The sequence below is a fragment of the Toxorhynchites rutilus genome, chromosome 3 (genome assembly GCF_029784135.1).
Source record: "Toxorhynchites rutilus septentrionalis strain SRP chromosome 3, ASM2978413v1, whole genome shotgun sequence".
Lineage (NCBI taxonomy): Eukaryota > Metazoa > Arthropoda > Insecta > Diptera > Culicidae > Toxorhynchites > Toxorhynchites rutilus.
In genome coordinates, this window is record NC_073746.1 from 206,432,226 (window position 1) to 206,454,302 (window position 22,077).

The window sequence follows — 22,077 nt, forward strand, 5'->3', positions numbered from 1 at the left end:
AAATTGGAATGGAACAAGGACTCTTAAACTGGCTGAATTCTTATCTAACAAATCGTGAACAAATTGTTCATTTTCAAAATCGCTCAAATCCAGTAAAAGTCACTTCGGGAGTCCCACAAGGCTCTCATCTTGGTCCTCTTCTTTTCATTCTGTACGTTAATGACATCTCCTTCGTTCTCAAGCGTATAAATGTACTTGTGTATGCAGACGACATGAAGCTTTTCGCGGTAATTGGTAATAAAAACGACATCGAAGCATTCCAAAACGAAATACATGTATTCCGTACTTGGTGTAATAAAAATCTACTAAAACTGAATGTAAAAAAATGCAAATCCATTACATTTAGCAGAAAAAAATCATGTACCAAATATTGTAATACATCTTGGAAATCAAAATGTAGAGAAATGTGAAATAGTTAGAGATCTAGGCGTTGTCCTGGACTGTAAACTCACATTCATAGAACACTACAACTCTGTAATCAATAAGGCAAATAGTGTGTTAAGCTTTGTCAAACGCTTCTCACATAACTTCCATGACCCATACACAATCAAGCTTTTGTATATCACATATGTAAGGCCCATTCTGGAATACTGTAACATCGTTTGGAACCCGTATATGGTCGTACATGAAGAACGCATTGAGTCAGTCCAGAAACAGTTTCTCCTATTTGCACTCCGTAAATTGAACTGGACATCATTTCCACTTCCTTCATATGAAGCACGATGTATGCTCATAAACATCCAAGCACAAAAGGAACGCCGTAAATTTGCAATGCTTTCTTTTGTTAATGATTTAATTTCGCAACGAGTACAATCAGTTGAATTACTAGAAAAATTAAATTTCTATGTACCAGGGCGTCAACCGATTTCAATTGAAAACAAAACGTATGCAACAATTTAATGCAACCCTAAGTCGGTTTATGACGTTTGCTGAGGTTTGCATTAGTACAAAATCAGGGAATAAAAAATGTGGGTAGATTAGAGTTTTGAAAAGCATCTGTATAGTCCGAGAAGTAAGAGAACTTGCTTTCCATCTAAGAGTTCTCAAAGACGCGTAGATTTTTCCACATTGTTTTAATACAAAGACATCCCATTCAAAATTACTCTGAATTGTTACTCCTAGACTCACTTCATTTGAGAATAAAATTCTACTATTCTGAAGCGGGATGTTAAGTTCATTGAAAACATTTCTGCTTCGAAAAATGAATATTGCTTGCGTTTTCTGTGCATTTAGAATCAACAAATTATCGTTTGCCCTATCGGCGACATTAACCAAACAAGTATTGATGAGCAATTCAACTTCTTTCTGTTGCATATTCGTTCGGTTGAAATACTTTTGGACAAGAGATGCACCATACAGTTACTCAATTTCGAAGGCAAATCATTGATGTACAAGGAAAAAAGTAATGGACCCAAAACAGATCCTTACGGAACACCAGAGAACTTATTAGTAGCATAGAAGAAAAACGATCATTACAGGAAACAGTTTTAAATCTACTAGACAAATAGGAACGAACTAACTGAACAACTTTTGGACAGAATCTAAACTGGTTTTCAGGTTTTTTACATAAATTAGCATGGCTTATGATGTCGAATGCTTTCGAAAAACCCAATAGAATCATGACTATGTTGCCTTCCTTGTCAAGAACTAGACCAATATCATCACAAACACTTAACATTGTAGTTTTGATACTGTGTCCAGAGCGGTACCCAGATTGATTGGGAGAGAGTAGATTATTTCTGGATCTAAAACAACTGATTTGCTCTTTGGTCACTTGCTCAAATGATTTTGATTAATCATGCAAATTAAACCAAATAAGACATTTGAAAACTTCAATGTGCAATAAATGTTTCTATGGTGGTTAGATACCCCTCCGCCTCTTTTAGGGGGGGCTGCCATACAAATGAAACACAAATTTCTGCATTACTCAAGAATTAATCAAGCAAATGAAACCAAATTAGGTACATGGAGTATATTTGACATGTAACGTAACGGAGAAACATGTTATTTACAAGTGGTTGAAAAAATCTTGAACGGGAATTGTGTCTGAAAATAATCTGATATTATAATGTCGAGTTTTGGTAGAAGTACTAGGAATTAAATAGAATAAAAAATTAGTAGATTAGAAGATCAATTAATGCATAATTCTGCGGTTGGACTCATGAACAGCGCCTAGTAAGAAAACGTGGATGTGCTAACGAAAAATAAATTTTGGGCGGGACGAAGTTTGCCGGGTCAGCTAGTAATAATATAAAACCATTATCAGAATAAAACTGTTCTAGATTCCTTGTAGAAAACATGATACACATAGTATTTTTTTCAATTAGCAATAATCGCACCTCGGTAAAACCACATTGTTTTCGATATCGCCAATGCACAATGGTCCAGGAGCTGCAAATGGAAATTAGCATTTAGAGCTACCTAGAGGCGAATGAACTGCAAAGTTTAAAGCCTCTTAAAAACAAAGAAAGAAGAATTTAGAGCTTTTAGAGACGAATGAACTGCAAAGTTTAAAGCCTCTTGAAAACAAAGAAAGAAAGAAAGAATTTAGAGCTCGACAGTTATTATCTAGACAAAAACTGTCTTCGACAAAGTTGTTACGTATGATAGAGCGCTCATTTTAATGTTGTCAAAAATAGGGTGACCAACATTTTCGATGAAATAAAAAATCTAACTTTCTTATCTCTATAGATAGAGGTAAACATAATTCGACAATGTTGTAGTCCCAGTTATTTAAAATATTTTTATGGACCAAAGTTTTTTTTGTATCTCTTGAAATAACCGATATAGCGCATTTTCCCTAATTTGCGTTGGGGTCACCATTAAAAAAAACGGTTTTTTTGCTCTAACTTTTATATTTCAAATTCTACATGCAAACTGTCTTCGAAAGAATTTTTGGAACATCTCAATTTGACTCAAAGTTATTGACTCAAAGTTATTGATGGGTTTTCACCCAAAAACTCATGATTTCAATTTTAATTTACTCAAATACAAAAAATTAAATATCTTTGAAAATCACATATTATATAGAGAGAAATTTGTTCTTTCAAATTCCGTCAACAAACAAACAACAGTTTGCCCCAGAAAGAATGGCAAGCAATTGAAGAGAGCGTATTTATTGGGAAGAAATATCAATAACTTTGAGTGAAATTGAGATATTGACAAGTTCTTCATCGCAAAATGTTTGTATTAGTATATACATGTATGTTCTAAAGGTCTTTCGAAGACAGTTTGTATGTAGAATTTGAAATATAAAAGTTAGAGCAGAAAACCCATTTTTTTAATGGTGACCCTGACGCAAATTAGGAGAAATTCGCTATATCAGTTATTTCAAGAGATAGTAATAAATTTTGTTCTACAAAGATGTTTTAAATAACTGGAACTACAACATTGTCGAACTATGTTTACCTCTATCTATAGAGATAAGAAAGTTAGATTTTTCATTTCATCGAAAATGTTGGTCACCCTATTTTTGACAACATTAAAATGAGCGCTCTATCATACGTAACAACTTTTTCGAAGACAGTTTTTGTCTAGATAATAACTGTCGAGCTCTAAATGCTAATTTCCACTTAAATGAATGTCCTGGACCATTGTGCAATGCGCAAATCTATGTTGGATAATTATTCTAAACAAAAAATTTAATATTCGTTGAAAATTTTTATTCAAAAATGGGTTTATTTCTTCCTTACATTTAACACTTTATTTGCAGCAAGTCACATGCTGTTTCTCTCAATTTTGTATTTGCTAATAAAGAGCCGAAAATCCGGCCAAACTACTATCCGTTTCATCACTACTTATTATGCCCTTATGCCTCATACTATTTCAATAATGTGCTATTTTACTATCTATAATGTGCAATGTATAATAATATTACTTACTTACTAGAATGTGCTATTTTACTATTTACTTTTTACTTTAATTTTTTTTATTTACGGTGTCGACATCATCTACTCTTCCCTTTGTCGCTTCATAACTCGGAAAACGTAGTTCAATTACGTGTCATTCATTTCGTTTTCACCGTGAAGTGCATACGGAAACAAGGCCCGAAACATTGCGTAACTCTATCTCTAAGAATGAGTAACAGTGTCACATGTTATCAGGACAGGCAAATCTTTTTTGTGCGGGGGATTGGGACCGCACAAAAAAACGCATAAAACATTATCGTGCAAAACTTTTAATATTAAACATATGAATTAAACATTTCCATACATCGGACGATTGGCACATTTACCTGGAAAAAGTTTTTCGAACAACAACTTTTTCATTTGTTTTCTTTGAAAAAATACTATTAATGTTTAATTTGGAACATTTTTATGTATAAATTATCGCAATTTCCATACTCTACTAACTTATCTCTATTTAAAAACATGTCAAACGTGAGAATTTACACACAAAAATGTTACGAGCAAAACATTATTTTTTTCAGGAATCTTCATACAAAAATGACTTATATTCCAAAAACTATAAAAGATAGAAAGTTGATGTCTTCGACAAAAGTTTATATTTCAACAAGATCTAAAACTTTGTCGAATACACTATACCGCTATCTTGACTTTAAACAAAATTAGGATAAGTTGTATTTTTTTCAAAGAAAACATGAAAAAGTTGTTGTCGAACAATTTTTTCCATGTAAAAGTGTTCATCTTCCGATGTATGGACGACTTGTTGGAAATTGTAAGGGCTATTCATATATATATTTTTGGGAATTTAAAAAAATACATTTTTGAGAAAAATCAAGTTTAATTTTTAAAATAACTTTTTTGTCAGCGAAATTTTTTTTCAAAAATTTTTTGATATTTTTTTTTTTTGTAAAAATCTAAATAATTTCCTACATTTCATCCTTTGACAAAAATTCTTTAGGTATCATAGTTTTGAAGTTATAAATTTTTGTAAAAAATTAAAAATTGGCTTTTTCCAAAAAGTAGTCTAATTATTTTTCGAATATTTCAAGTATGCAAAGTTGCTTAAATAACCCATGTCTTTATACCCACAACGTTTCACTGCTATCTGAGATGGTGCTGCCAACGGCCAGTCGAGTTGGCATGAAATTCGTCGTTGAAACTTGTTGCTATTAGAAATAATGCCATGCGTAACTTAGAGCATTTGATGGGAGGATGGGAATGATTTGAGATGTGGATAATTTAGATGCAAATATGCTTTATTCGCCCTGAACTGCATATAAACCATCGAAAAAAAAACTAAATGGACGATTAGACTTCGTCAAATATGCTTCTTTTCATTTTTATTTATTTACTACGAGGGTTACTATTTATATTTCGGGAATAGGAACAAAAACAAATAGTTAAGCTGCGAATATATTTTTATTGTTTTTCAAAGTACTCGCCACGATGATCGATACACTTTTGCATGCGCTTAAACCAATTTTCAAAGCATTTATTCCAATCGACACGAGCCTTTTTTTTTTTTTGAGCGATTGTCAAATTATGTGGGATCCAACGTGAACATAATTTTCGCACAACTAAGTGTTCATGTAAAATCGCATATATGCTGGTGGAACTAATGCTTAGGGACGCCTCAATCTCACAATAGGTTACATGACGATCTTCGTCAAATATGCTTCTTTTCATTTTTATTTATTTACTACGAGGGTCACTATTTATATTTCGGGAATAGGAACAAAAACAAATAGTTAAGCTGCGAATAAATTTTTATTGTTTTTCAAAGTACTCGCCACGATGATCGATACACTTTTGCATGCGCTTAAACCAATTTTCAAAGCATTTATTCCAATCAACACGAGCCTTTTTTTTGAGCGATTGTCAAATTATGTGGGATCCAACGTGAACATAATTTTCGCACAACTAAGTGTTCATGTAAAATCGCATATATGCTGGTGGAACTAATGCTTAGGGACGCCTCAATCTCACAATAGGTTACATGACGATCTTGCTTAATCATTTCGTGCACAGCATCGATGTTTTCTGGCACTACAGTCGATTTTGGACGACCTTCACGAATCTCGTCGGACAGCGAACTACGACCACGATTGAATTCACTATACCAGCGATACACAGTGGTTTTTGATGGAACTTCATCGCCAAAAGTCAAATTAAGTTGATTGACGCACTCTTGTTGTGATAATACACGTCGAAAGTCGTAAAAAATCATCGCACGAAAATGTTCACGATTCAGTTCCATTTTTTTGCCGAGACCAAACTTTCAACTAAATATAAAATAAACAAATAGCGTCCGTATGACAAAATGTTCTGAGTACGTATATCGTCAAAAATGTCCATCTTTACGATGGAACCGTCAGATGGACTCACATGACATCAGTGTTGCCAATTCCCGAAATATAAATAGTGACCCTCGTATGACTCTACATCCCATTGAGATTAGATCTGATTCACAACTCTTCTCCAATAAACCCGGTCAATGGCTGCAGTTCTCCAACTCCCGGCTGCACCGATTCTTGTTTTCTCTTGTAGTTTTCAAGAGATTATAAATGAAATATTCGACATTCTTAGGACGCACCTTCATATGCTAATAATTAAACATCATCTAGTTCATCAATGAATAGGTGTAAACCATGGCTTCCAAAACGCTACACTGGACTAATAAATAACGGAAATGAAAATAATACCTCACGAAACCTCACAATAAAGGTCAACAAAATTGACTGTGAACAATTTCGGCCCAACAAATCTCCAGAAAGCATATCAAAAGAATCAACATGATTGAGGATCGAACATTCCACAATCTGTAAAGGGTGACCACTTATGTGAAAGGTGATTAAATTATTCACTTTTATTTATAGGTCTCCCCACTCTGTGAGCACCCATGAAAGAGGGAATCCAACCGAACCGTTGGAAGGCCAGCACAAACAAGTCATAACAATCAATTTGATCCAAGCTATGTTCGCCTCCCCGAAATGCTCGTTTACAAAAAATGCCCCACGGAAAGTTTCATTGGAAAGAATGAATGAGAATTTTGCAACATCTGTTTCGGTGCTGGCTTTGCTGCCACTAGAAGCAGCATTATAGTGGGAGATTTTGATGGTAACACGTGCGACAAAGCGATGATTGCTGTTATCTGATAGAGCTCTAGCTTTGAAAAGATGAAAAAAACGTAACGATGCCATGAAAAAGTTTTTTGACAAGATAAGATAGCAGTAGGACGAGAAATGAAAAAAAAACGCGCAAGTTAATTTTAATGAAGTGAGTTAAGGATCCTGCTATGAAGTTGTTGTAAATCAACTTTTCATGTTGTTAATTCGCTCGGTTATTACCATCGTAAACGGGTTAATTATATACAAATGATGTTTGAAGCTATCAATAATGAATTTATCATACATGAAGGTTCTCGTGTTGCAATATCAAATCTAACGTGTATAGATATTAAGCCGGATTTTTCATTCTTAAAAATACAGGTTAATGATTCAATATTCAGTTTCAGATTCGAAGTAATAGCCATTGGGAGCTGCACATATTTCCCGTCTGACAGGCAATTATGATGATAATTTATTCAAGACGCAGAGCACATTTCGGGTTATTCGAATCTCAACTTAGAATACAATACATTACTTAATTCTACCTAAGTATAACAATATTTTAAATTGCATAATAAAGATTTGATTACTGTAGACAACTTGATAGATCATTCACTCTATTAAAATTATCACTGAAACTCGGGCTATTGGTTTTATATTTTAGTCGGAAAATTTGCGTATTTAGGACATTGATTAATTATGTGTTCTACAGTTAGCTGTGTTTTGCAATCCATACACTGTGGAGGAACCTCACGTTTCAAAATATATTCATTCGTCAGTTTTTTATGGCTACTTCTAAAGGCGCGTCCACATCATGCCGAATGATGCCGATCGGTCTGTACCAGGCGGCATATTCGGTTCGTTATGTAATGTGGACGCCCCATCGGGTGCACGAAGCCGAAGTCCCATCCGATGCTCGAAGTCGTCACGAACACACGAAGCACAATATCGTCAACGCTAATTTACTTCGTTTTGTTTTGGTTCAACTTTCTCGAACCGGATCCACTTGTTTCGGGTTGGGTTAGGTTTGATTCGAGTCGGTTTTCGGCACGTCGGCAAGCCCGGGCGGTACGTCCACATTTAGTCGGCTTTACCGGGCGGCCAAGGCCGATTTGCGTAATGTGGACGCGTCTTAAGTAATGACAACTGAGACCTTTGTTTTGTAAGGAGTATTGTGATATGTTGGATTTTATTGAGCGTAATTTATTGTTTCCCGTACTTATCCCGGGTTGCTTCCATTTGCTTCTCAGAGCGAATTTTAGGGCGTTAATTAGATCACTATGTGTGGTTTTTGATTGCGTTTGGGGAAGACTTCTGGCCTCATTGGTCAGTTCATTTGCAATTTCATTGTCAGGTATTCCCATGTGGCTTGGAATCCATAGGAATTTTTTTTTGTTTTTTTGCGTAGCAAGAGTCCATGTATTCTTTGCATCAATGCATATTCCGAAAATGGATCGTGTATTGCTTTAAGCGAAGTCTGCGAATTCGGATCGCGTTTACTATGTCAGGTCCGGGTGGCTTGCATTGGATTTCCACAGTTGTAAACAAAAGAGCTCTCCCGCAATCGATCTCGCGCCCGCGCCGCATCGCGTTTACTAGGTCCTCGGCCTAAACGTTAGAGATACCGTAATTTACATTTAATGCGACATGCCGAGGCATCACTTAGTGTCGCATTGGAGGTGATTTTGACCTGTAATTGGACATTGGCAATGAGTGTGGTACAGTGTCGGCGTCTGGGCGCGACTTTCAATGTGGGCCATAATTTGGGCCCCTAACTCGATGTCCAATTAGAGGTAAAAATGTCCAATTAAACGTGTCGCATTCAGAAAAGATTTGAAATCGTTTGTTCAACTGCAAAGCAGCTACACACAACGGACTGCCAAAATGAGCATTTGCTGCCAGTGTTTTTAAGCTCATGCTCGATTGCTTGGCATTACATTTTTAAGTGTTATAACGGAGAAAATGGTTTGATGAAGGATCATCGATGCAAAGGTCGTAAATTTGAATCATGTTTGAATTTGTTGGAATAAAATAATGCAGACAAAGATAAGGTCATGGCAAACTATGTAGTGTACTATTTATAGATATGATAAACATATGACATGTACACGATTAAAATTCAGCTCTGTTACAGCTAAAATAACTAATGAGCATAAAATAAACAGATGGGATAAAAACAGACAAAGTCAGACAAAGATCTTCATCGATATCGCAGTCTAAGTAGAGCTAATCAAATCAGAATATGGTCGAATAGACGTTTCCACCACACCTTGGAGTTGGATAAACGTTTTGTAATTGACTTTAACCCCTTCCCGTATTATTCAATACGTCACACATCAAGTGATTTCACTAGCCTGCTCAGCGTTCTAGCACCGTGTGTTACTCAAGTACCCACGAGTGAGATACGTGAGACTCGATGTCTTACGGGAAAGGGTTAAACTGCATTTAAAGAACAATATTGGCTATAGCCTAATAATTTCTCCTTATTCGCTTGAACAGAGCTTGAATAGAGGATTTGATGACAATTAGTTCAGACATGATAAAGCATAGAGCTGAATAAGACCACCATAAAAACGTCACACTGATGGGGAATTGTTAGTTGGGCGTTGTCATGCTGTTAAACTATTTTGTCTATTCTATTCTGTCTATTCTCCTATTCCGTTCATTTATCATTCATAATCATAACGTAATAATTGTAGTCGGTACAGTTTGCCGTTTCAGACAGTATGTGTTTCCAATTGCGTGCTTTGTGATTGTTTCGGTGGCTTCACATGTTATCATTTGGCACGCGAACGATTCCTCTCCTCTGCATTTTCCTATGTAATAACAGGAAGTGGGTTATATCTGTGCTATAACCGCAAGCTATAACCGTAGGGCTATCGTTGGTTTAGTGATAATTTGTTTGGAGTTGAATCTGAATGAATAAATTAAGATTTGGGGGAATTCGAAAACGAGAGCGTTATGTTGAAGGCACAAAGTTTTATGCCTCCAATATTGGTTACGGAAATATTCTACTGATGGGGAAGAGTAATCTTCTTCCCCAAGCTTTCCTGTTAATTGCACTTGATTGAAAAATCTCAAAACGAAATGCATTTGATCGCAGTATTTATTCTATATGGATAGAAAACATTAAAATAAACTCTGTCGCTTGAATGTAAATTTCAATTCCAAAGGGGAACTGGTAGATTATTTTTCAGTAATGATAACATCTTTCCGGCGTCTTCTCGATGATCGATGCCCGCCAATGGTTAATGTTATCTCGATAACCACCAAACGAAAAAAGTTGCGCGTGTGTATGTGTCTATCTCTACGTATCTCGACGTAACGTAAGGGGGGATAACTATCTCGACGTAACCATCGGATCTTCTGCACTCCCTCACAGTTCGAATATCGCTTAAGCATGCTTTTTTGTCCGTTAATGAATCGAGAGAAGGTGCGGTATACTATGGCAATTTGGAAGGCAAACTAGCGGCGAATGAACTCTGTGAGTTTGAAACTTTCAGCGACTTAGCAATAATCGATGGAAAATTATATGATTTTCGCGATGCGCAAATTTTTTCCGTTTTTAATTTTATGTATCCAATATTGGATACGAAAATATTCAACTGATGGGGAAGAATAATCTTCAGAATCTGTCCTGTTAATTGCACTTGATTGAAAAATCACAAAACGAAATCGCTGTTCAATTACAACTGAGTGGAATTCCGAGCGGCACTCGCCTATATATCGATTTGTAATTTCAATAGCCTGTTTTGAAAGCAGTTTTAAGGCTATTGAAACAAGTTTCAATCAAAAAGTAACAAGTATATAACGCATAGACATTTTGTCTTTCGGATAAAGTGTTTATCATATAATTTCGTTCAGTTGTTTAGGAGCTATTAACGCTGAAAATCTTGTTCTCCGACGCTTTCGTTTTCGAAACTTTGAATTTACACCCCAGTATAGAAATGAAAGACGTAATCCTACGTCGAAAATATGTAATAAACTTTCCGCAAACGGCGCTTTTCCGGTACAACATTCAACATTTCAATATTTTCAATTTGGTCCAATATTCAATGTGATCGTTTCTCCAAGGAGAGGAAGAGTGGATTCTAAAATCGTGCTGCCCTCGTGGTATGTGGACAGTACAATGAATTTATATGATTTTAAGGGCCGAAGAATTCATGAATTTAACTCCACGATAGCGCAAAATCGTATTTACGTTCTCCTGGTAAATGAAAAAATGTTTTCATGTTTTTACCGCTTTAGGAATTTTGAAAATTATATGAGCCAATGAAAACATCTTAGATGAAAATGACCGCATTGACACCCTCATGAAACAAAACAATATTCTACGTTACCGACAGAACTTGACACTTGTCTGCCTACATGTATTGGTGGAACCGTAATCAAGCATTTGTTTTCATACAACCCGATAAAAAATATCATACGTTGCCATTCATTGGTTTATTTTGTTTCGACCATCAGCTGTTTATTATATTTACGTAGGAACTAAATCAAAATATTCGCTCAGTATGATAATAAGCATAGCTAGCAATTGTTGCAAACGGTTACACCTAATCCAAGGATTACACCGACCTATCAAGAATATGGCTCCATTACATCATCGAGGTGCGATTCTGCAGCGAGGCCAAATGTTCTCGTGGATCGGTTTTCAAACGAAGAGCTGTAGGAATGCAGCTAAAACATCTGTGATAATCTGCCCTAGGCGTCCCATAAAAGCTCACCATTTCAGCAGCGACTCATCATCAAACATTGACCAATCTCGGCCAGCACTAGCGAAACAATCACAACAGAACTCTAATATCAGTTTAGATTCTGCTAATGTAAAACGTTTACTTGAATTCGCGAAACCAGAACGATGGAGTATTGCTGGTATGCGTTCTCGTGTTTTGCTACTATTATTCATCACTCAACTTCTATTTCCATTGCATGAAACTATTTTAGGAGGAGTTGGATGTTTGATTCTCTCGTCGGCAATAACGATGTCCGTTCCATTCGGTCTTGGCAAAATTCTAGATGTGATTTATTCCTCCTCTGTCGAGGCAGGACTTGCGAAGGAAAAATTAGATCAATTTTGCCTATTGCTCGCGGGTGTATTCGCTCTTGGTGGATTAGCTAACTTCGGAAGGATTTATCTATTCAGTAACGCTTGTGAGTATAATACCATGTGCGACTGAGAACAAGATTTAAACCGTGTTTCGTCCGTTCCACAGCTTTAAGGATAACGCAAAGTATTCGTTCGACTTTGTATAATGCTATGTTGAAAAATGAAACGGGATGGTTTGATAAGAAGGGTACCGGGGAGCTTGTGAATCGGTTGTCCTCCGACACGTTTCTGGTGGGGAACTCGCTCAGTATGAACCTATCCGATGGTTTACGTTCCACTGCGATGGTGCTAGCAGGGACTGGTATGATGGTATATACCTCGCCCCATTTGGCACTGGTTGGCATCTGTATCGTGCCATGTGTTGCGGGAATGGCAATTGGCTACGGACGCTATTTACGAAACATCTCGAGACTGCTTACCGATAAACAGGCTGAAGTTATGAAGCTAGGTGAAGAAAAGTTGAGCAATATTAAAACGGTAAAAATATTTTGCAAGGAAAAGTTTGAGAATCAACTGTTCTCGGACAGGTTGCTGGATGCGCTCACAGTTGGATATCGAGAAGCCAAAGCGAGAGCTGTCTTTTATGGGATGGTGAGTACCCTGAGCGACATGAGTCTGAAAATCGAATGTTTCGAGATACAATGGCGGAGGTTATTAACGGGCCCCCTGAGAAGACGGTTCTTTTTTATGTTGGTTCCAATCGAATGACTCGCATCGGCAACTTATATGATTTTTCGCGCCTAGTAAGACTTCGTCACAAATTACGTAACGCTAAAATGCGATTTTGTTCTACTTTGAATCCAATCTGACCAACGAATGTTATAAAAAATCTTATTGCACTGACTATGAATTCAATTCGTATCTACACATCATACAAGGCAATGTTATTCCTCGGACATAACATCATTATCATTTCTTAGATTTGTCAAATATTCTGGTAACATCAAATTTTATAGTAAAGCCTTGAAATATTTGTGCGTTTTGAAAATAATTCGGAACTTTCACTCTGAAAAATCTGAAAAGTAATCGACTGAATAGATTTACAACGATCATACATCATAATAGGTTTGGCAGATAGGTTTGGGTTTGGGGATCCCGGTATATTTATTACGGATTATTTTTATTCTGATAAACTAACAAGTATAAAAATCTTAAGAAATCAGGATCCTTCAGGCTAAATTTAGTGTTTGTCCGGATATCAGTGAACATCTCAAGTCTGGAAAATCCTGAAAAATCAGGAAGGTTGGCATTCTGCGCTCATCTGTTGGAATTGATGCTTTCAAAACATCTAGTGTTTAGCTGAAGGAAACATGGGCTGGCATGAATTGATGTCGATTTACACAAAAGTAACCAATCTTTCGTTTAATGCAGCCTGTCATTACATTTCACTACTTGCAAAAGGTCTTGGGATGTCCTCACGCAACGAGCAAACCACTCGGCATAATATCGGATCAACATATTCGACGGGATATCTGTCGATCGCTACGTTATTCCACTAATCTGCGAATTATTCCCCTGCATGTTCCTTGTTTGATTTTTTCATCCAAGTGAGATCCCTCATGAAGTGCACCCGTGGCCGAGTGATTAGCATCTAACATTATCATCCCGGGTGTTCGGGTTCGATTCCCGTTCTGGCCGAGGGATTTTTCTCAGAGAAGTTTCCTTCAACTTGCACTGTGGTCACGCGTATTCTAGAGCTTGCCTCTCGGAATACATTCAAGGCGTGTCATTTGGCTTAAGAAATCTCAAAAGTATTGATAAAAGATGCTAGTTAATGCATAATAGACGGCAAAAGTTCCACAGGGAACGTTAACGCCATTCAAGAAGAGATCCCTCATGATCATGAAGAAGTGTTGAATCTACTAACTCCCGGGAAAGAGAGGCAATCCGACGTTCAACTCAGTTGAAAGCACTGCGTGCTGGAGCATGTGTAGGAACTAACATTGCATCACGATTCAACTGATTAAAATGATAAATCGAAAATATCTATGACCTTTTTAAAACGAGGGTTCTCGTCTGGTCCTCAATCTAGAATAATTATGATTACTGGCTTTATTATTCCTTGATACCGAATAATCTCGAATTCAGAAAGCTTGCACACCTTTTTAAAAATGAGCCCATGAGAAAATGCGCTCGGAGAACAGTGCCTTCCTCAACGTATCGCAATGTACATTGGACCACTGTATTGAACTGCTTCAGTATTACCGAGGATTCGGTAGATTAAGGCGATATTCGAAATGCATTAATCGGTGCTTGTTTACTGCCCTTCAAAACACGTACTTCATAATTTTGGCTCAGGAAACACACCTCTTTCGGTCCCAGAATCGAAGCTAGCTGCTCAAGTATTTAGGAGCGCGAGAATTTATTTAGGAATAAAAATGGAATTTTGTTACGTAACGATCACGGCACCCCCTCCCCCTATGTCACATTAAGTAACGAAATCTCGACCCATGATCATCCGGATTTTATGAACTGATGTCAAGTTACCAAATAATCACTTTGTTTTTGATGCAAAAAAGCAATAAATGATTCTGAAGTACTTCGTTGTACTTCTGGCTGTTCACTCGTGTTGATGGTAAGCTATCTAAACCAGGCCTCCTTGATAGAATTCTTCCCAAACATTAAAAATCTCATCTCCAAAGCCGCGGGTGCAGAAACTAATATAAAAATGCGATTTTTTCTACTTTGAATCCAATCTGACCAACGAATGTTATAAAAAATCTTATTATATCTTATTGCACTGACTATGAATTCAATTCGTATCTACACATCATACAAGGCAATGTTATGTTAGCTAATCCCATGGATTTCCCCTATTTCAGGAGAGCTTCTCTGATAAAAAGAAATTCAACTTGAATAGAATTTCGTCATATTGGATGATCTCACGGAACTTGTCATGTAATTTTTCAACTCGTAAATTTGCAGGCGGCAGTTTGATGGTTTGAAGAAAATGTTTTCTAAAAGTCCTGGTTCAAAGATTCATTAACACGAAGTACTTCAGAATCATTTAATTCTGTTTTTACATCAAAAACACCGTTATAATTGGGTAATTTGGCATCAATTCATAAAACCCGGAGAGACATGGCATGATTTAATAAATAGGGACTTAAAGATTCTTTACTGGTCAGCTTGTTTACCAGGTCATGAGGAGTGGTCGTACGAATAGTAGATGCAGCTTACAAGCAGTATGAGAGATTTGGAGTGCTTAAACGAGCAGTATTTTCTGTGTACATCGAGATACACACTACTGACTGATTTGAACTAAGACCAACGAATTAGAAACTTATTGTAATTTATTTGGAATTGACGTTAATTTTGTGAAGGAATGGGAGCTTTTCTATCTGGTTCTATAGATATAAAACACTGGAATTTTAGTTTTTTTTTAATGTTTCGCGCCTGAATAAAAAAAAATGGCTCAAATGACCGGTCTTATAAATGAAGATAGTTATTATGTCCTACACTATACACTTCGATTCAACCGATTTCATACATATCTCTGGAAACTCATAAAAATAAAGTTGTTATATAGTTGTAAAACGCAGTGTATTATGAGATCGTTCGTGCGTGGTGTTCTTTTGTGTTCTCTTCTTCCTTTCTTCATTAAAGAGATTTTCAGCCGAAGGCTGGTTCATCACTGTCCTGAAGTTTATGAATGGACTACCTGAGGAGGTAACCAAAAGAACTCCTCTACAATGACTTTAATCGGCGACTTCTTATATGATTTTACGCGCGTAATACCATACCACGTACTCTATTGTATTTTCAAATCGTGACATCGGAGGTTATTAATAGGTTACCTGAGAAGGTAATCAAGAGAATTCCTTAAAAATAGTCTGAATCGGCGATACCTTCCTCTCTTTAATTTCCGGTACATGTACAGTAACCGTACGCTAACTGGTCTTGGTTTAACTGGGCGAACTTTAATTGGTCCTTGGACCAGTTAAAAAGCAGTATTTCGTAAACAATCGACGCCATATTCAAATGGAAGATTTGCTGTGAGAGGCATTCGAATGTAATTTGAAATGTTATGAAAATTGACTTTATTTTCGCACGACAAAAACATTGATTAAATTACAGAAAAATAATTTCCTCAATCTTTTTATTTATCCAGTTTCATGATCAACCCAAATCAAACAATTCATTGAAGTTCCCCTCGATTTTATTTGACGTTTAACATGCCGGACCAGTTGAATCGCGAATGACAATAGCTGGTCCTCCCTTTTCATCCAGTTAGTGAATGTTTACTGTATATGTGTTATACTCGGGGCTCTGGCAACCCTATCCCAACCAATGCAAATTGAGCGTAGGCAGCATAAAACAGGGCTCGCGCTTAGGGGGCTCACGTATTGTTTAATGTTTGGAGTCATATATGTTAATATCTGATTACATTGGATAGTTTTTTTTTTGGCAAGCGATGTTTGGATACCCATCCGGAAGCTTTCTTGGCGATTTGCAATTCAAATCACAGCCGAAGAATCGCGCGGAGCACTTCATTTTTAATTTTAGGTTATGATTTCTATGCTCATGATTTTCTATGCTGGCTACTGAAAGGCGGCCATCTTAGCAATCCCTTGGTTATACTTATATTAACCAGAGGCAGTCATTTTGACTGCTTGGGAATTTTAAATAATCAAATGACCCTTATTATTGAAATGAGTAAATTTCTTATATGACCAGTAATTCAATCAAAACGTAAAACAATCAAAACGGGGCTGTTAGGGCGATATATAGCGATTGACATTTTATAGTTATTCAATTGCTTATCTCAGTAAAAATAACATTTTATTATTTGTAATAGATGCGTAGAAATTTTGCCTATCAATTGAGGGGCTTAGAATGAAAGGGGTGTAAGTAAGAATTAGTTAATAACTCAAATGCAAAAACGTTCCAATTTGAGTTTGTTCTAGAATCCGATGAGGTTCTGACCTATCTTCCACATTGTCAAATACAGCTGGGAATGTGTTTGCAGCTTTGCAACAAAAAGGAAGAGTCGATGTAGAGGAATCGATTAGGGTCACTTACACCTTTTTTTTATTTTCAGCTCCTCAATTGATGCAAGCATCTTTCCGATCTATTGAGAAATGTTCGAGTTATAAGCATTCGGAATCTTTCGTTTTTCCTGCTTGTTCTGTGTTCAGGCTTTCATTCTACTCCCCATATATTCAGGTTAGACGTAATCTCAACTCAAAAATAAAAAAATACGGGTCTAATATTTTGCGATAAGGAACAAAACTATCACTTTTCATGAAAATCTGAGAAGCACTATGTCGGTTTGGCACGGGCTGTAATAGGACCTATCATTACCCATAAGAATCCTCGGTGACTATAATCTCCCGAATCTAGTGTGGACATTTGACGATTATTTTAATGCATTTTTACCTCTTAACGCATCTACGGAACAGGAACTAACAATATTGTCATCTGAGTTGCATCGAATTAACAACCTGAACGCGAACGGTAAGCTTCTTGACGTTGAAGGTCAGACGTTCTGCACATGCACAAAATCCGTCATCTTTTTGGAGATTCGTACGGAACCGAAAGAACTTGACACAGATTCCTGACATGCTCATTCATCTATTAAGTACCTCCGATTCGCTACGATTCTTCTGCCAATCTTTTCGTGGATTTTTTTCAAGAACACGTATGAAAGCAATTCACCTCAACTAACACTCTAGTACATTGACAGTCTGCCATTACACACATACCTTGCTATACGGCCGCTCTTTATAAAGGGCGAACACGAAATTATTGCGACACCGAAAATGTCATGCCAATTTTCTTATAATGTTTAGAATCAAACCAAAATTTTAGGGTAGTTTTATACATATATTTACTTCAAAAATCAAAAGAAAAGTTAATCGATGAAGCCTTGAGTGTAAAATTGAACGCATTTTCGCCTGATGCCCTCCATCAAAGTCTTTACAGTGTCATCCGGTACCAGTTTCTCAGTTTTTTCCCATTTTCTTAACATGTCCTTCTCGTCTTTGACTGTCTTCTTGCTCTTCCGAAGTTCCCGCTTCATTATTGCCCAGTACTGCTCCACCGGGCGCAGCTCCGGACAGTTTGGCGGGTTCATGTCCTTTGGAACAAAATGGACAGAATTGGCCTCATACCAGAATTGGTATGTCACTCCAATTGAAGCTGGAGAGTTTCAGCCAGATGCTCTCCAGCTTCAATTGGAGTGACATACTAGACACCAATAATGTCGAGTCTGCTGCTCTAACATTATCCAACGTTCTGACGTATGTCATCAATAGACATGTGCCGAAAAAGAAGCGCCCCCAGGCATCCCGTAAACCATAGCAGACTGGCGTACTACGACGAATGGAATCTTTAAAGAGGGCCGCATTGAGATGGTTCACTAGATACCGAACACAAGCTCTTCAATGCCAATACGCGATAATCAACCACGAATACAAACGTATTGCTAAGCAATCTTTCCAGCATTATCAGCGTGGAATCCACAGCAGTTTTGGAATTTTGTGAACGAGCAACGCCATGAAGCTGGCTTGCCATCGTCTATGACGTTCAACGGAAGCGTGGCTTCTACCCAGCAAGATATCTGCAACCAATTTTCTGAAAAATTCGCCTGTGTTTTCACAGATGAAAGGTTGAGCGACGACCACATCGGGAATGCCGCTAGTTTCGTCCCTCTTTCTAGCCAAACTCTGAGTTTAGTTGACATCAATACGGAGATGATTTCTAGGTCATTCTCAAGGCTCAAACCGTCGTTTAATCCGGGACCGGACGGAATCCCATCTGTTTTCCAGAAAACGCACATGAATGACTTGTTGCTCCCGCTGCTCCACATATTCAAACTTTCAGCTGATTTGACAGCAGCCTTCGATAAATTGAACCACCGTATAGCTATCGCTCAACTGGACAGACTTGGGATTAACGGCAACCTTTTGCAATGGTTTCATTCATACCTAACTGGCCGTCGTCTAGCCGTCGTTATTGGTGATTGCCAATCCTCTCTTTTTGATGCTACGTCCGGAATACCACAAGGCAGCACTCTCGGGTCCGTTAATTTTTCTGATCTACTTCGTAAATCTGGTAATCGAAGGACCACGACTATCATATGCAGATGATTTGAAAATTTACCTTCGGGTCTGCTCAATTGTCACTTCCTTCAACGACAGCTGGATGCTTTTGCCGATTGGTGTGTACTCAACCGAATGGATGTAAACCCCGCTAAATGTTCTGTTATCTCGTTTGCGCGCAAGAGACAGAACATATCGTACAAATATGTCTTGTTTGACACGGTAATTGAGCGAGTCAGCGAAGTCAAGGACCTGGGAGTTATTTTGGACACGCAACTCTCATTTAAACCGCACATCTTGTTCATGGTCAATAAAGCGTCCAGAACTCTGGGGTTCATCTTCAGGATTGCCAAGAACTTCACCGTCATCTACTGCCTTAAATCTCTCTACTGCTATCTAACTCGTTCTGTATTAGAATACGGTTCAGCAGTTATAACAACGGCGTCGAAAGAATTGAAACAGTTCAACGACGATTCGTGAGATACGCACTTCGTAGTTTGCCGTGGACAGACCCCTTCCGACTACCGAGTTACGAGAGTCGTTGTCAGCTGATTGACTTGGAATCTCTGTCGGTTCGTAGAGACACAGCCAGAGCTTTGCTGATAGCTGATGTTTTGCAAGGACGCATCGACTGTCCCGTTCTCTTGGAAAACATCAACATCAACGTTCGACCTCGAGCTCTCCGGAATAATGCGATGCTACGATTGCCCGTACAACGCACGAGTTATAGCATGTTTGGTAGATTCAACGGTTTGCAGAGACTCTTTAACAGTATAGCCAGGCTGTTCGACTTTCATCTATCCCGAACGCTTCTTCGTCGGAGATTTAGTTTTTTTTAAGGAACAGATTTCCATGTGATTATTGTTTTATGTGATGACTTTTTTTGTAATGCATTATTCGTGTTTAGATTTAAGCTACATCATTAGGGCCTTTACAGCCTGTTGATGAATTGACTAATAATAATAATAATATGATCTCTTGGACCGGTTGAAGATAAACGTTGTACCGTAAACCACCAACCCTTCCAACGTCCCCCAGTTGTGACCATAAGGAAAAAATTGGGCGAGCTACAAACGGAGGATCTACTTTAATTATGTCGTGACTAAAACGAAGAAGCAGCTGGTCGCCGAGGTCACGAAAGAGCTGAAAACATGCCCATATCCATCTTTTCATCGGCCATAGTTGAGGTTCCGGTCAACTGTCGTAGATCCGCCCGACATGGTTTCGAAGTATTTTTGTAGAAGGCCCTCTAAATTTAAGATTTAAGGGGAATATGTTCGATGAATTATCTTTTGTAGTTTCTTTTCATCACCATCCGAAACTAGTTCAATTTTAATGCATACGTTATGACAGTTTGTCAGTTAGCATTTTTACGATAAGCTGAAGAATTCGAAGAAAATTATTCTTAACATCGACCTTGTACTAATGCAAACCTATTTCCGTATTCTCCAGACTGGACTTTCAGGAAATATAATTATTCTGTCGGTATTATATTACGGAGGAACAATGGTTAACAACAGTGAGATGACAATCGGTGCGCTAACGTCTTTTATTCTGTACGCCGGTTACACTGCCATATCCATAGGAGGATTGAGTAATTTTTACACCGAAATAAACAAGGGAATAGGATCAGCCAGCAGAATCTGGGAAATAGTGGATCGGAAGCCGGCTATTCCGACTGAAGGCGGCCTAATGCTACAGAATCAACCAAAGGGAGAAGTGGTGTTCGATAGTGTTGGCTACAACTATCCTTCACGACCAGATGCGGTTGTTTTGAGCAATTTGAACTTGCGCGTGGAACCAGAGAGCATAACTGCTGTGGTCGGAAGAAGTGGCTCGGGAAAATCCACGATGGCTTCGTTATTGTTGAGGTTTTGCACAGCTTTTTCTTCGATGTCTGGATAAAGTATTCATGCGATTACTCTTTCTAGGTTGTATGATCCTCAAGCGGGAAATATTTTTCTGGACGGTCAAAATCTCAAGGATCTGAATTCAACATCACTTCGGCGGCACATAGGAGCCGTGAATCAGGTTAGTGGTTCACATTTTTTCATGAATTCTAGCAAAATCTCAATATTAGTATCGATAGGAACCAGTCTTATTCAGCGGATCAATTCGGGAAAACATACTGTATGGGCTCAATTTAGGCGACAAAGTATCAGAAAGCGATTTCCAACGAGCAGTTCACGAGGCACATGTGCACGAATTCGCGAAACATTTGCCGGACGGTTTGAACACACTTGTAGGCCAGCGAGGGATAATGCTCAGCGGAGGACAGAAGCAACGTGTTGCGATCGCGAGGGCAATCATCCGGGTGAATATTGTCTCAATTTGGTTGTACCATCAATTGTAATAATTCAATGTTATCCTTTTTGGGTGAAAGAATCCAAGAATTTTAATTCTGGATGAGGCGACCAGTGCGCTTGATGCGGTTTCGGAAGAGCTCATCCAGAAATCTTTGGAGCATTTGACAAGAAACCGAACTGTGCTGATAATTGCCCACCGCTTGAGTACAATTCGCAACGCGACAAACATTGCCGTTTTACAAAATGGCAAAATTGTTGAGCACGGTAATTATAGTGAGTTGTTTAAGGTTAACGAGGGTGTTTTCAAAGAATTAGTTCAACGACAAACGTTTTCGTTGTCGTCATAACGTTATCGTTTACATCTCGGATGTATTCCATAAGTAGGCCTTGATTTTCGTGAATCTGATGTGAAAAGTTTAAAATGTCATTATTGTTGATATACAAAGGCGATTCGTACTGAATCGAAATAATTTGTTTCATTTTAGTCACATATTTACATTCGATTTAGCTTATAGTTCATAGATCGGTTGAAGTTTAAAAATAAAAATTGTCATGAGATGTCGCTTCGGAGTGGAGATTTGCACATATTGATGAGTACTTCTTCTT

At 37.7% G+C, this 22,077-nt stretch overlaps 1 protein-coding gene and 1 pseudogene across 1 annotated transcript; one reads left to right on the forward strand and one right to left on the reverse strand.

Moving 5' to 3' along the window:
• Positions 1-2,259: 2,259 nt before the first annotated feature.
• Positions 2,260-2,384, reverse strand: LOC129780874 (U4 spliceosomal RNA; annotated as a pseudogene).
• Positions 2,385-11,447: 9,063 nt separating this feature from the next.
• LOC129775674 (ATP-binding cassette sub-family B member 10, mitochondrial) lies at positions 11,448-22,067 on the forward strand. The gene is made up of 7 exons (XM_055780671.1): positions 11,448-11,887; positions 11,960-12,166; positions 12,229-12,713; positions 20,618-21,036; positions 21,097-21,196; positions 21,255-21,479; positions 21,549-22,067. Exons 1-7 carry the CDS (start codon positions 11,527-11,529, stop codon positions 21,816-21,818), a joined length of 2,067 nt encoding a protein of 688 aa, XP_055636646.1. The 5' UTR covers positions 11,448-11,526; the 3' UTR covers positions 21,819-22,067.
• Positions 22,068-22,077: the final 10 nt, after the last annotated feature.